At 35.2% G+C, this 13,593-nt stretch overlaps 1 protein-coding gene across 5 annotated transcripts in view; it reads right to left on the minus strand.

Moving 5' to 3' along the window:
* Nucleotides 1–13,593, minus strand: part of adgrl3.1 (adhesion G protein-coupled receptor L3.1) — a 138,701-nt gene that overhangs the window by 11,755 nt on the left and 113,353 nt on the right. For all 5 annotated transcript variants that reach the window (XM_016513959.1, XM_016513962.1, XM_016513961.1 and 2 more), the window contains exons 15-19: nucleotides 9,469–9,678; nucleotides 8,853–9,073; nucleotides 5,553–5,619; nucleotides 3,911–4,002; nucleotides 502–670 (exon numbers count right to left, since the gene is read on the minus strand). In XM_016513959.1, coding sequence (XP_016369445.1) covers nucleotides 502–670; nucleotides 3,911–4,002; nucleotides 5,553–5,619; nucleotides 8,853–9,073; nucleotides 9,469–9,678 — 759 coding nt within the window. The remainder of the gene's footprint in view (nucleotides 1–501; nucleotides 671–3,910; nucleotides 4,003–5,552; nucleotides 5,620–8,852; nucleotides 9,074–9,468; nucleotides 9,679–13,593) is intronic.

Here is a 13,593-nt window from a genome sequence, read left to right on the forward strand (position 1 = left end):
TCTATTTTAATATATTTAAAAATGTAATTTATTCCTGTGATGACAAAGCTGAATTTTCAGCAGCCATTAATCCAGTCTTCAGTGTCACATGATCCTTTAGAACTCATACTAATATGCTGATTAGGTCCACAAGTTTTTTTTTCAGTATTCTTTATGTAAAATCATTTTTAATATTCTTTTTACACCCTGATCTGAGAGTAGCTTCAGTAGGTGCCATTTCCAACCTAGTTAGTATTTGAGAATTAAGAAACAGCTATTTTAGTTTAAACGTATTCACTAGTAGCAAACATGTTTTTCGCTAAAAACTGAAAAATTGCATTAGCATCACACACAATATAAAAAACCCACTCGATCAATCCAAGCTTGATCAAGGCCATGATCAAATGTGATAAATGCATAACAAACAGCTTGAAAAAGTTAAATTTTTCAAACTTTCAAGTAGTCAAAAGTGCCACTAATTGAAGAAGCACACTTCAGTGAATTTGCGTTTGTGTGTGTCACCTTCTTCTGCAGGATGCAGTGAAATATGAAGATGAACATTCCCTGCAGCGAGTTAAAGATGGTGAAGAGGTAGGCCATGATGACTGTACTCTCATTGATATACATCAGCCCAAATGCCCAGGTCAGCCCCAGCAGACACAGCAGAGCTATGGCACCTATAACCCAGGACCTAAGAGAGAGAGAGATAAAGATAAATTAAACAGATCAAGTGCATAACTCTCACTCACACACACTCGACACATGTATGACCTCAGCTAGTTTATATGATCTAAGTATATTAAAATGTTATGTTATTTTATTGGACTGTATCTGTTTCCTCAGTTTGACAATAGTAGGATCCGATTATAAACTGTCTCAGAGAAAGGCTTTATTCTACAGCAGTCAAATGTCAAGCTGGCTCCAGCCATAATGTCTACTAGTCTGTACTTAGCACTGAGCCTAACACTCATTTAGTGATGTCATTTAGTCTTTGGGGTCATTCACACACACACACACACACTTAAGACTCACACATATTAAGCTTGCAACCCATTTATACTGTGAACTGCGCTAATGTGACAGGCTAATGTTTGGCACTGAAACAAGATCATTAGAAAGTATGAGACAGAGAAAGAGAGAGACAGACGTACAGAAAGACAGGGAGAAACTTTTGAGACGATATGCAGAGAGACAGTAAATATGAATTATTGTTTCCATCAGAGACAATAATAATAAATAAATAATGGTGGATCAAGATGGAAAGACTGACAGACAGACAGACAGACAGACAGATATATTGATTTTGAACCAACTCGGGACTGATGCAGAGAGAGAACGCACTCATGAAGAATTATAATTACATTGTTCATTTCAAAGAGCCACACTGGAGAATTGATGAATCACTTAAATCATTTTAACATTCAGAGAATCAATCAAACAGTGGAGGTACTACACAGCTAAACACTCCAATCAGAATACGTGATTCACAGAACTGGCACTCTGATTGGCTGGAGACCCTTACCAGTGACTATGCATAACAAGCCATGCCTCAACAGAATGCTGAAATGTAAAACAGAAAAAAAGGATGGAAAAGGAAACAACAAAGAAAAAAAGACAGATGAGGCTGATGAATGATTCATAAACATCATAAATAAAACAAAACAAACTCAACACAAACAAATAAAATGAAAACTTCTACTTATGATAATGATGGTGAAATATGGTTGAATTTTCTCAGTCGACACAAATGTACATATTGGGGTATGAAATGTGATGGTATAAGACATCAACAGCAAAAAAAAAACAACAACAGCCAGACTGCAAGTACGTTTAGGAGCCCTTGCACCTTATGATAAAGTGAGAGCTGTGATGGTGGGTGGGGTTAAGCTCTCAGTAGCCAATAGCCTTGCAGGAGCCCAGATAATCTATTCTATGCACGGCAGCTTCAGAACTTTGAATGGAATTTTGTGCTGAGGCTACATTTTTGACTGGGCCAGATTTTCTAACTTAACTTTTACTTTATTAAATCAGCCATCTTGTATCCTGTGCTAGCAGAGGCATTTCTCTCAGCTCATTAAAAAGTATTTTTTTCTGTTACTGATTTGGTGACAAAGAGACTAATAGTAGTAAGGTTAGGGTTAGATAATGGCAATAGGGCTATAGTATGTACTTTATAGTGAGAAGAAAAGCTCTTCTGTTAGGTATATGAGAGTGCACAGTTGCCATAGACACAAAAACCTGAGTTTGTCCCACTGTGTGGAAATATTATACAAATATATATAAAGACAGAGACATACACACACACACACACACACACACACCACCATTCAAACTTTGAGGTCAGTAAGATTTTTGTTATTATCTGAAAGAAATGTGTACTTTTATCCAGCAAGGACAAATTCAATTGCTCAAAAGTGACAGTAAGGACATTTACACTGTTACAAAATATTTCTATTTCAAATAAATGTAGTTCTTTTGAACTTTTATATTCATCAAAATCCTAAAAAAAAAAATGCATCACAAAACTGTTATTTTAAATTGTAATAACATTTCATAATATTATGTTTTTCACTGTTTTTGATCAAATATAAGCAGCCTTGGTGAGCCTTCTTTCTTTCTGGATGAGGCTTCTTTCAAAAACAATAAAAAAATCTTACTGACTTCAAACTTTTGAATGGAAATATATAGTTACACATTAAAATTAAATTTGTGTTTAAATGTAATTGGCACAGAACAGGTTTTTATTATTTAATGTACTGACATTTGTATATTTTTAAGTGTGTCTGAAAGATCGAAATACTTTTGGTGGTACTATAGCTGTTTATAATAAAGTTTTGCAAACTTGTAAACATGGTGAACAGGTTTTTTAACTGTTAACTGTAGAAGTTAATATTTAGTAACTTTGTTCTCCCATGAAGACAGTTCCAAAGAAGCTGAAACAGAATCATCCGTTGCATGGCTGTGAGCAATACTCAGTTTGTTTCAGTTGTTAACTAAAACTAATATAAAAAAATTAACTAAAATCAAAGCTGACAGATAAAAATAAAAGCCAATTCAAAATAAATAGTTAAATAAAATCAGTAATAGTATATGAATAATACTAAAATATAACACTTATATATCATTCTTGAATTAATCAGTGCTTTTTAACAATTTGGTTGAGTAAATGATTCAATGACTCACTCAAAATGAATCAGAGTTTTGAACCATTAAAATAGCGCATCGATGTAACCTGAAAATCCCTAACACTAATGTACAAATTGACAGTTTGGAAAGTCCCACTGCTGTTGTACTACATATCAGTGTTTCTGGAATGCTACTTGTCCAATCAAATAAGAGTACTGTAACAGTTGTATAACATTAATATTTGTGCAGAATTTCCGTATTTGGGTCACAGTTTTAAACAGTGACTCCTCTGCCTGTGTTCTGAACATCAAAAAGAATAATCAATTACTGAAATATGCTAACTAACCTAGATTCAGTATGTACTGTCTGCCAGTGGGCTGTAGTGTATAGATGAGACATGCTACACACTGTGCATTACACACTTTCTGATCCCCCACATTACTGGCTGTGTATCAGTACACCCTGATATGCCAGCCCCAAGTGTCCAAGCTCTTAAAGATGATGCTGACTTAATTTGAATAAATTGCGCAGGGAATGCGGTTTATGTGAAGTTTATTTTTTTTAATCATTACTGATTCGGTCCCATCAGAACTTAAACATCAAGGAGAAAATGACAGATAAAAGACACTTTAAACTTCATCTAACTTTAGATAGGCAGTAGAACATTCTTCTCATTTAAACACCTCTAAGGAACGGTCCAGAATTAAAGGACAATTGCGTGTTTAGTGAAAATAAAGACAGTCGCAGTGTAAGCAAGAAAAGCAATAAAGCACACACACATTGAAACTCAGAATAAATGCCTTACTTGATGTTGTCCAGGCAACCGGAGTCAGGCTTGAGAATCGCTGTGTGGTGAAACATCTTATATAGTGCAATGCCCAGGAAAATAACATTTAGCTGCAACACAAAACAATAAATGCATGATACAAATGCAATAACTATTTAAAACTATAAAAGAGGACCGTGCCATTCATTTGTGATTTCTGAAATCCTTACTGAGCATATTCTCACTTGTATATCAGAAATAAATTTGGAATGAACAGATTTAAATGAATAAAGCGATGCAGAATAGCTCAATGGAGGATTCACCTTTCTCCGTGCTTTTCTAAGCCTGAAAATCACAATTTTATCATGGGAACTAGAGATGCTCCAAAATGAACATTCTTGGCCAAAACTGAAAATTATGGAGCCAATTAATCTGAAAATGCTCATTTTAAATTAAATAATTAAAATAAATAAACAAGCCTTTGTTTGGGAAAAAACAATAATATATATAGTTATTAAATAAATTGATAACTGTATAGAAAGCATTTATGCATCTGTTACTGTTGATAAATGTGATATTGCCTATTCCAAACAGATCTTGCACACATTATTATGTGCAAGAGAAAATCACAATAACTCACAAACTGATTTTTTTTTTCTATACAAGCACTTCTTCACCCTACAGTATATTGCATAATATATGTAGGTTAATATCTCACTTTTTGAATAATGCACGTACAGTAATGTACAAAATAAGTGCATGTGTACAACCTGTTCGCGAACAGAAAAGTCATTGCATTAAACAACCAATATGTAAGGGGAAATCTATCTATCTATCTATCTATCTATCTATCTATCTATCTACCTACCTACCTACCTACCTACACTCTAAAAAATGCTGGGTCGTTTCAACCCAACTTTGGGTCAAATATGGACTAACCCAGCTGTTGGGTTAAAATTTTTAATGAAATTTTTAACCCAAAAGTTGGGTTAGTCCATCCATGACCCAAAGTTGGGTTGAAACAACCCAGCATTTTTTAGAGTGTACCTACCTACCTACCTACCTACCTATCTATCTATACACACACATTGTATTTTTTGTTTTAATGATATATTTCATATATATATAATTGTGTTTGGATTATGTCAGACATTATGTATACACAATTAGAAAAAAAACAAACAAATATAAACTGCATAAATGTTTAAAATTTTTGTCCATGTGCATCTCTTTTCCAGAGTGGCTTCTCACCCCCCTCTCTCGCTCTCCCACTTTGCTCCCTGTCACTTCTACACTGTCCTATACTAATAAAGTGAAAAAAACCTGCTTGTTCTTAAAGCAGTGTTTCAGCTGAGATTTCAGCCTATTTTCTCACAAAATTTCAGTACATTCCAAATCAGAACACTGCTAAAAATTCAGAAATATACACAATAAACAATCAAGATAAATCAAACCCAACTTCCACACACACATACACACACACGCCACCTTTCTCTATATATAGCAATGGGGATGCTCAGCTTGTCTGGTGGGGTGACTGTGACTTTCCCGTAATTGGGAAAATGCCCTCGACAGACCATTATCTGAACCCCCCGTGTGGGTGTGTGGGTGTGTGTGCGCCAGTGTGGAATTGGCTTTGCTCTATCATTCTCTAAACCCCCAGTGTGTGTGTTAAACTCACCATGATGATGAGAGTAGCAGGCCCAATGAAACTCCAGATAAAGTAAGTATCCAACCTTAGCCAGCACCTACACAGAAAAAGAGAGCAAGAGAGAGATTTTCAAATGAAACTGATTTCCAGCCCTCTCCAATTAAGATCAAAGCAAGTTTAAGTTCCAGGAAGGAATGTTCACATTATGTTCTGGTGTTTGGTTGATCATCGCATTCAGAACAGGCTCATTGGCCAAGGGGTGACTGACAACCCAGAGCTGAATTATTAAAATCTTCATCTCTGCTATACTGAAATCACCTCTACAGCCCAGCAGGAGTGGAAGCATCGCTGTTAGAGTGTGTGTGTATATGTGTGTGTGTTCCAGGCCACCAACACAGTCAGACATGCTCCCTCTGTAAAGAACAGATACCATATGCTAGAGAATGCAGAAACCAAATAGGATTATAAATATTTTAGGAATTTCAATTCATGTGTGCTGGGATTAGGCCACGCAGACATGCTCTTTGTGCTATATTTTTGCTCTTACCAGCCTGGCACTGATTTCACCAACCATCTGCCATGACAACACCTTAATTTATGCTCCTCTCTACCATGGTATTTATATAGAGGCGCAGAAAAAATTTGCAAGTGTGGGGGACACATTAAGGCATGAAAAGCACTGATTATCTGCCAAAAAGTGGGGGGGCGAATGTTCTAAAAGTGGCACGGCCATGTTTTCCCTGCATAAGGATCCCTACGCCCTTGTTTAGATCTCCATTGTTGGCTCAGGTTAACAGGATATGCAGTAAAATAGTATTCTTCACCCTCCCTCCCTTCGATTCATTTCTAGCTTTTAAATGAGTGTGACCTAATTCTGTGGTCTGGTGAGACTTTGTGCATGAGTGACCACCACTTATTCACATGCCACATTCAGCATCTCATCTTTAAATTATGATTTTTTGCTGAAATATTTATCTGAGTGAACATCCCTTACGGCTGTGTCTGGCCACTAACTGCAGTGATGCCAGCTGAACAAGTTTCTTTATGAATATGAATTAGGGCAATTTCACCATTTTGCCCATTTCAGAACTCGTGAACGCACAGGCGACTTTCAGTACAACCTGATCTGATGCGCTTGGCACTTGCAGAACATTTTGCTGGAGTAGACAACATTAGAGGGATTTCTGATTTCCTCCACTCACTGATCACAAGTCAAGCAATTTTGTGGCTTATTGCTATCAAAGAGAGAAGCATGTTTTTAGATGACATGTCTGATTTTAGATGGCATGTCTTTAATTTTATTCATATTGGGTGTACTTACGGTACTGTTCCAGTAAAGTTTGGGGTGGGTAAGATTTTTTTCAATGTTTTTGAAAGTCTCTTGTGCTCACCAAGGCTGCATTTATTTGATCAAACATACTGTACAGTAAAAAAAGAGACATATTCTGAAATATTATTACAGTTTAAAATAATTTCTATATTTTAAAATGTAATTTATTCCTGTGATGGAAAAGCTGAATTTTCAGCAGCCATTACTCCATTCTTCAGTGTCACATGATCCTTCAGAAATTAATCATTCATGCTGATTTGATGCTAAAGAAATATTTCTCCTTATTATCAATGTTTTGATACATTTTTTCAGGATTCTTTGATGAATAGAACGTTCAACAGAACAACCTTTTGTAACTATGTAAATGTTTTTACTGTTACTTTTGATCAACTTAATGTGTAATTGCAAAATAAACTTATTAATTTCTGCTGATTTGATGCTAAAGAAACATTTCTTCTTATCAGTGTTGTGATAAAATTTTTTTCAGGATTCTTTGATGAATAGAAAGTTCAAAAGAACAATCTTTTTTAACTATGCAAATGTTTTTACTGTTACTTTTGGTCAACTTAATGTGTAATTGATAAATAAACATATAAATTTATTTTAATATAAAAAGAAAGAGAGAGAGAGAGAGAGAGAGAGAGAGAGAGAGAAATATTAATGTTTTGGACCCCCCTGACCTTTATTTCAAGGACAAAACCGCTGAAACATTATTCAAATATTATTATATGAATTTGTAATGGCATGAGGGTAAGTACATGATGAAAGAGTTTTAATTTTTTGGTGAACTATCCCTTTAATGAGTGAATTAATAATTGATTTGAATCAAGTTATTTGTGCTCATGAAGTCATTTGCAACAAAGCAGTTGTGTTTTTATCCAAAGTGACTTTAAGGGCACTAATTGCATAGCCATTCCCCCTTGAGCAGTCTGCTGTGATGTGTCTTGCTCAAGGGCACTGTGCTAATAGAGCACGTCTGGGATCTCAGTAACTCTTTTCCTGTGTCACTAAATCCTGGGATTGAACCTACAATCTTCCTTAACCGTTAAGCAAAATTGCTCGTAAGAAGGCAACTGGGTCTTTGCAAGCAAAATTGGAAGCCGACAGATGCATTTTGGACATCACACTAGTGATAGACCAATACATTGGCCAGACAGATTAACTGGCTGATACTTATGTCTGCTTGGCCAATTAAAGTGTTACCTCACCCTTATGTCAGTTCCAAAATCTACTGAAAGCTCTCTCAATGAATAATAAGCAATGCCTTTATTTCATTTCTAGTGGATTTTTATTTTTAAGTTATTTATTTATTTTCTAGAGGATTATTTTGTGTAAACAGTGTGTGGAATAATTATGTAAAATAAGTGTACTTTTAATTATGTACAGGGTAAACTGTTTAACTAAAAGGTTTTGAGTCAAAAGTCCAATTGCATAAATGTGTTTTCTCTCAAAAGGTGTCTTTCAAAGCTCTCTTCAATTAAATTTTTTCTGTTTTAAATTAATTTTGCCCTTCAAACTAAAATATTTGTAATAGCTGTTGTATAAACAAGTGAACACAATAAAACCACACTGTCATACTATCTGGCAACTACAGACACTCTCAGAAAAAGGGCCCAAAACTGTCATAAGGTACAAATATGTACTTTTAAAATACTGATGCGTACCTTTAAGGATTAAAAATGTACAAAGAAGTAGCTTTTGCACCTTACAGTGACAGCTTTGTATCTTTTTTTTTCATACATACACATACAGTGTGTGTGCTATAACAAAGTTTTGCCATTTTTGTTCATTTTTTGAAACATTTTATGTTACTGTTTACATTTTTGCTGTTGGTGATTTATAATTGTTTTAATGTTAAAATGTCTCTGAAAAGGCTGTTTAATGGCACATACTGTCAACACATGGTGCATGTTTAATCTTTCTTGAGCAATAATGGTGGAAATGTTTTTTGTTTTTTTTTAAGCGCATTATATTGCCAATTGTATCTGCCATATACATACACTCTTTCGGTTCCATAGCTGCGATAGTCCACGGCGGCAGACACAGCCACTATAACAGCAGGCACTCCGTATCCAGTGAGATAGAAGTACTTGGTGCGCGAGTACTCGCTCTCGAACACTTCCACCAGCATGATGTACAGCTGGACACCTTCCAGAAACATCCATGTAAACGCAGCCAAGAAGAAGAAATGCAGCAGAGCCGCAAACACCGCACAGACGATCTGTAACAAAGACATACATGCTAAGCACAAAAGGTGCTGTAACTATCTACCAGTATCTGTGTGATCTGTGACTCTCTGCTTTGAGTCTTAACAGTCTGTTCTGTTATCACTTCAGAAATTTCCCGACGGATTTCCTGCATTTTATCTTTGTCATTTTCCATTTGTCTTTGCTTATATTCTCCTCTCTCACTCTCTCTTTGTCTCTCTCTGAGGATACAATGAGATTTTTGTTATTAACGAGAGGTCAAAGACCCTCTCCATTTATGTAATTAACAAGAGCCAGGTGCCCAATTTAACAACTTAAGGAATAGTGTGTGTGTTCTGCAATAAATCTAAATCCATCAAGTGTGTATATGTGGTGCTTTCCATACGGAGCTGGTGTGTGTGTGTCGTACGGGCTGGTCTGCACGGTTGATTCCAGTGAGGAAGAGTGTTTCGGCGATAAAGAGGGAGATGCAGAGGTTCTTGTGGATGGTGTTCCTGTCGCTTTGGAGACCGCGGAAGAAACAGAAGGTGAAGATGCAGATGAGCAGACAGACCAGAGACAGCAGGATCCCCACCCACGTTATGACGTCCAACAGCAGCTCATGCACCTGGTCCGCTTTCTGAGAAACAGAGAGAGACGAAGGACAGAAGGATGTTAGTCAAAGTCCATATCTACTACCTTAGGTGAAGTATAAAATACTAACTTTCCATTTGTGTGTGGTGTAAATAGCAGCAGCCTTACAAACAGAGTAATCCTGTTACATACACTACTGTTGTTTGTGTTTGAGGTCGTAAAGATTTTTTTAAATGTTTTTTTTAAAGTCTCTTAGGTTCACCAAGGCTGCATTTATTTGATTAAATATACTGTAAAAACTATAATTATGAAATATTATTACAATTTAAAATAACGGTTTTCTATTGCAGTCTTTAGCATCAGACGATCCTTCAGAAATGCTCAAAAACATGTCTTATCACAGTTGAAAACAGTTGTGCTGCTTAATATTTTTGTGGGAACCAATCATACTTTTTCAGGGATTCTGATGAATAGATGTTTGAAAGAACAGCTTTTTAATAGAAATCTTTTGTATTATTGTGTTTATTATTTTATATATATTTTCTTTACTGTCACACCAATTTAATTCATCCTTGCTGAAAAAAGGCACTTATTTCTTTAAAAAAAAATCTTGCTGACCCCAAATCTTTGAACGATTGTGTACAAATATATAATTGATTATTATTTTAGCTCTTCAAAAGAAAAGAATCACTAGCATCACGTTGCATTGGTGTAAAATTTGTAAATGTAATTTTTTTTTATTTGTATTCAACTACAAAACTTCTCAAAAAGCCCATCCCTACTAAGGAAGTTCCTCACTGGTAGAGTTCAGACAGGAAGATGCATTCATGTGTTCTACTGAGGGCCCAGATGAAATTTTCTTTACATTTTTCTGCATTCATTTACAGTAGTGGAGAAATACACTTTGATAAACACCGCTGATAGTAATCTTTTTGGCAGCTGAAATGAATACACATATATAATAATTGTACATATTGTGTCACATTGTGAATGATGAGCATTCCATTTCTGTGGAGTCACAGATTGTGGGCCTGGGTCTGGGTCAGAACGGCCCATTCATTTCAGTGGTAGTGTGAGAAATTTGGAGCACTGCGGCTATGACAAGACTCGTTGTTCAGTGAATGAGTGCAGTCAAGCCTGCACACACACACACACTAAATGGTTTTATTAATCATTCATATGTATACGCAACATCCATTAATGCAGCCTCAAGGGTGTGTGTCCAAACGATGTGCGTGTGTGCATGTGTGAATGTTTAAGGTCAATCCTCCTCTCTGCACACAACATTTACATTTATGTATATCTTGACCTTTCGCCATTATGTTTTGTGCATAAATCATTTCGGCCATCTTCTGTTGACATACACACACAAGTATTAATGCCATGACATGTTCATGCATGTACAACATATTAGTTCACACTATGTTTGGGCTTTCCATGTCTGTTTTTGTCCATTTATTACTGATTTTATGTGTGTGTGTGTGTGTGTGTGTGCACGTTGAGAAAGAGTGAGCAATGAGTGTGAGTGTCCTCACTGAGATAACACATTATACAGTCTTACAGCCCAAGGGAAGAGCCGAATGGCTTCAGGAGACCTGTGAGGTCTCTCTTAGCGGCGGATGACGTAACCCTATTGCAGTGCTAGTGAGTGCAGTTCAAATTTTTATACTGGGTCTGGTTGTAAATCTCAGGTAACTGTAAAGTATTCCATTCTCAACAGAACTACTAGAAAGTTCATGACTTAGGGTATTTCGAAAAACTCCCATCTCATTTTCTCCTCCAACTTCAAAACCGTCCTACATCGCTGCAGAATCCCAGTGTTTACAAAGTGAACATGCACTTTGAGTATTTTTTATATATGTTAATATGTCTTTTATGTTATGTCTTTTTGTGCAGCATGCCCTTTGTCCAAGCCAAATTTCTCCCATGGGAGACGAATAAAGTTAAGCTAACCTAACCTAACCTAACCTAAAGAAGGTCAAACTCCCTTTATGAAAAATGGTAAAACAGCGATGTAGGACGATTTTGAAGTTGGAGGAGAAAATGAGATGGGAGTTTTTCGACATACCCTAACTGTCATGAACCGGAAAAAACAGAGTTCACGCAGAGCTAGGCAAGACGAACGTTTGAGATTAAAAAATGTATAAACTGTAAACTTTTTTAGAAAATAACCAATCGTTTCGCTAGATAAGACCCTTCTTCCTCGGGTGGGATCATTTAGAGCCCTCTGATGCTGCATTTAAACTGCATTTTGGAAGTTCAAACTCGGGGGCATCATAGAAGTCCATTATATGGAGAGAAATCCTGAAATGTTTTGCTCAAAAAACAATTTCTTTACGACTAAAGAAAGAAAGGATAAGACCCTTCTTCCTCGGTTGCTATCGTTTCATAATTTCTTTACGACTGAAGAAAGAAAGACATGAACATCTTGGATGACAAGGGGGAGAGTACATTATCTGTAAATTTTTGTTCTGGAAGTGAAATACTCCTTTAAACTTAGAGAACAAGTGACAAATTTAGGTTAATTTAAGTCACAGTCACATTACGTTATGATTAATTTTAAACTATTATAGTGGGCATTGTTTGTTTTTTTAAAGTTGTAGTTTTTTCTTTGATGAAAAAGTCCTTTAAATTTAGTCAGTATCTTACCATGTCATGCTTATTTATTTTTTTAAAGATTTATTTTTGGCATTTTTGCCTTTTATTGTGATAGGACAGTTATGAGACAGGAAGTGAAATGGGAGAGAGCATGGGACGGGACCAGGCAAAGTCCACGACCCGGCACTCGAACTCGGGATGCCCGAGGCACAATGGCATTATACGTCGGCGGTTTCCCCACAAGGCTATCTGCACCAACATGCTTATTCATTTTTGTCCATTTTACTGACTGAAATTGCGTGATGATAATATGCAAAACAGTCAGTGTTGTTATTGTTAGCTTAAAAACTATTTAATTAAAAACTATTAAAACTATTAAAAATGTTTTTATTGAAATAAAGCTAAAATAAAATAGAAATATTAAAACTTAAATCTGAAACTATTTATTGTTGACTAAAAACTATTTAACTAAAACCTATTAAAACTATTAAAAAATGTTTCTTTTAATTCAAATAAAGCTCAAATAAAATAAAATAGAAATATTAAAACTTAAATATGAAATGAAATACTCACTGAAATAAGTTTAAGATCACTAAAGTTGACTGAAATTTAAGTCAAAGAAATGAATCAATTCACGTTTAAAAATAAAGCTAAACAGAAACATGAAAAATAATAAAAATGACAAAAGCACATAGCAAAATTAAAAGTAAAATTGTAATATAAAAATAAAAGCTAACTGAAAATATTAATAAATACTACAATAGTATATAAATAATACTAAAATAACACTGGTGCATCGGAATGTGTTAAACTGTAACATTCTGAATAGCAAGTACAAATATAGTGTTTTTTTTTCTTCTTGCCATATTGTTGTCATCTGAATAACAAATGAGACCCTGGACCACAAAACCAGTCTTAAGTCGCTGGGGTATATTTGTAGCAAGAGCCAACAATATATTGTATGGGTCAAAATGATCGATTTTTCTTTTATGCTAAAAATCATTAGGATATTAAGTAAAGATCATGTTCCATGAAGATATTTTGTAAATTTCCTACCGTAAATATATCAAAACTTAATTTTTTATTAGTAATATGCATTGCTAAGGATTTAATTAGGACAACTTTAAAGGCGATTTTCTCTATATTTAGATTTTTTTGCACCCTCAGATTCCAGATTTTCAAATAGTTGTATCTCGGCCAAATATTGTCCTATCCTAACAAACCATACATCAATGGAAATCTTATTTATTCAGCTTTCAGATGATCAGATGCTGAAATTGACTGTTATGATTGGTTTTGTGGTCCAGGGTCACAAATCAAGAAATCCTTAGTCAATATAAATTTTCATTAGTACTCATTGATG

This window comes from Sinocyclocheilus rhinocerous, unplaced genomic scaffold (genome assembly GCF_001515625.1).
Source record: "Sinocyclocheilus rhinocerous isolate Xijiao unplaced genomic scaffold, SAMN03320098_v1.1 scaffold1648, whole genome shotgun sequence".
Taxonomy (NCBI): Eukaryota; Metazoa; Chordata; class Actinopteri; order Cypriniformes; family Cyprinidae; genus Sinocyclocheilus; species Sinocyclocheilus rhinocerous.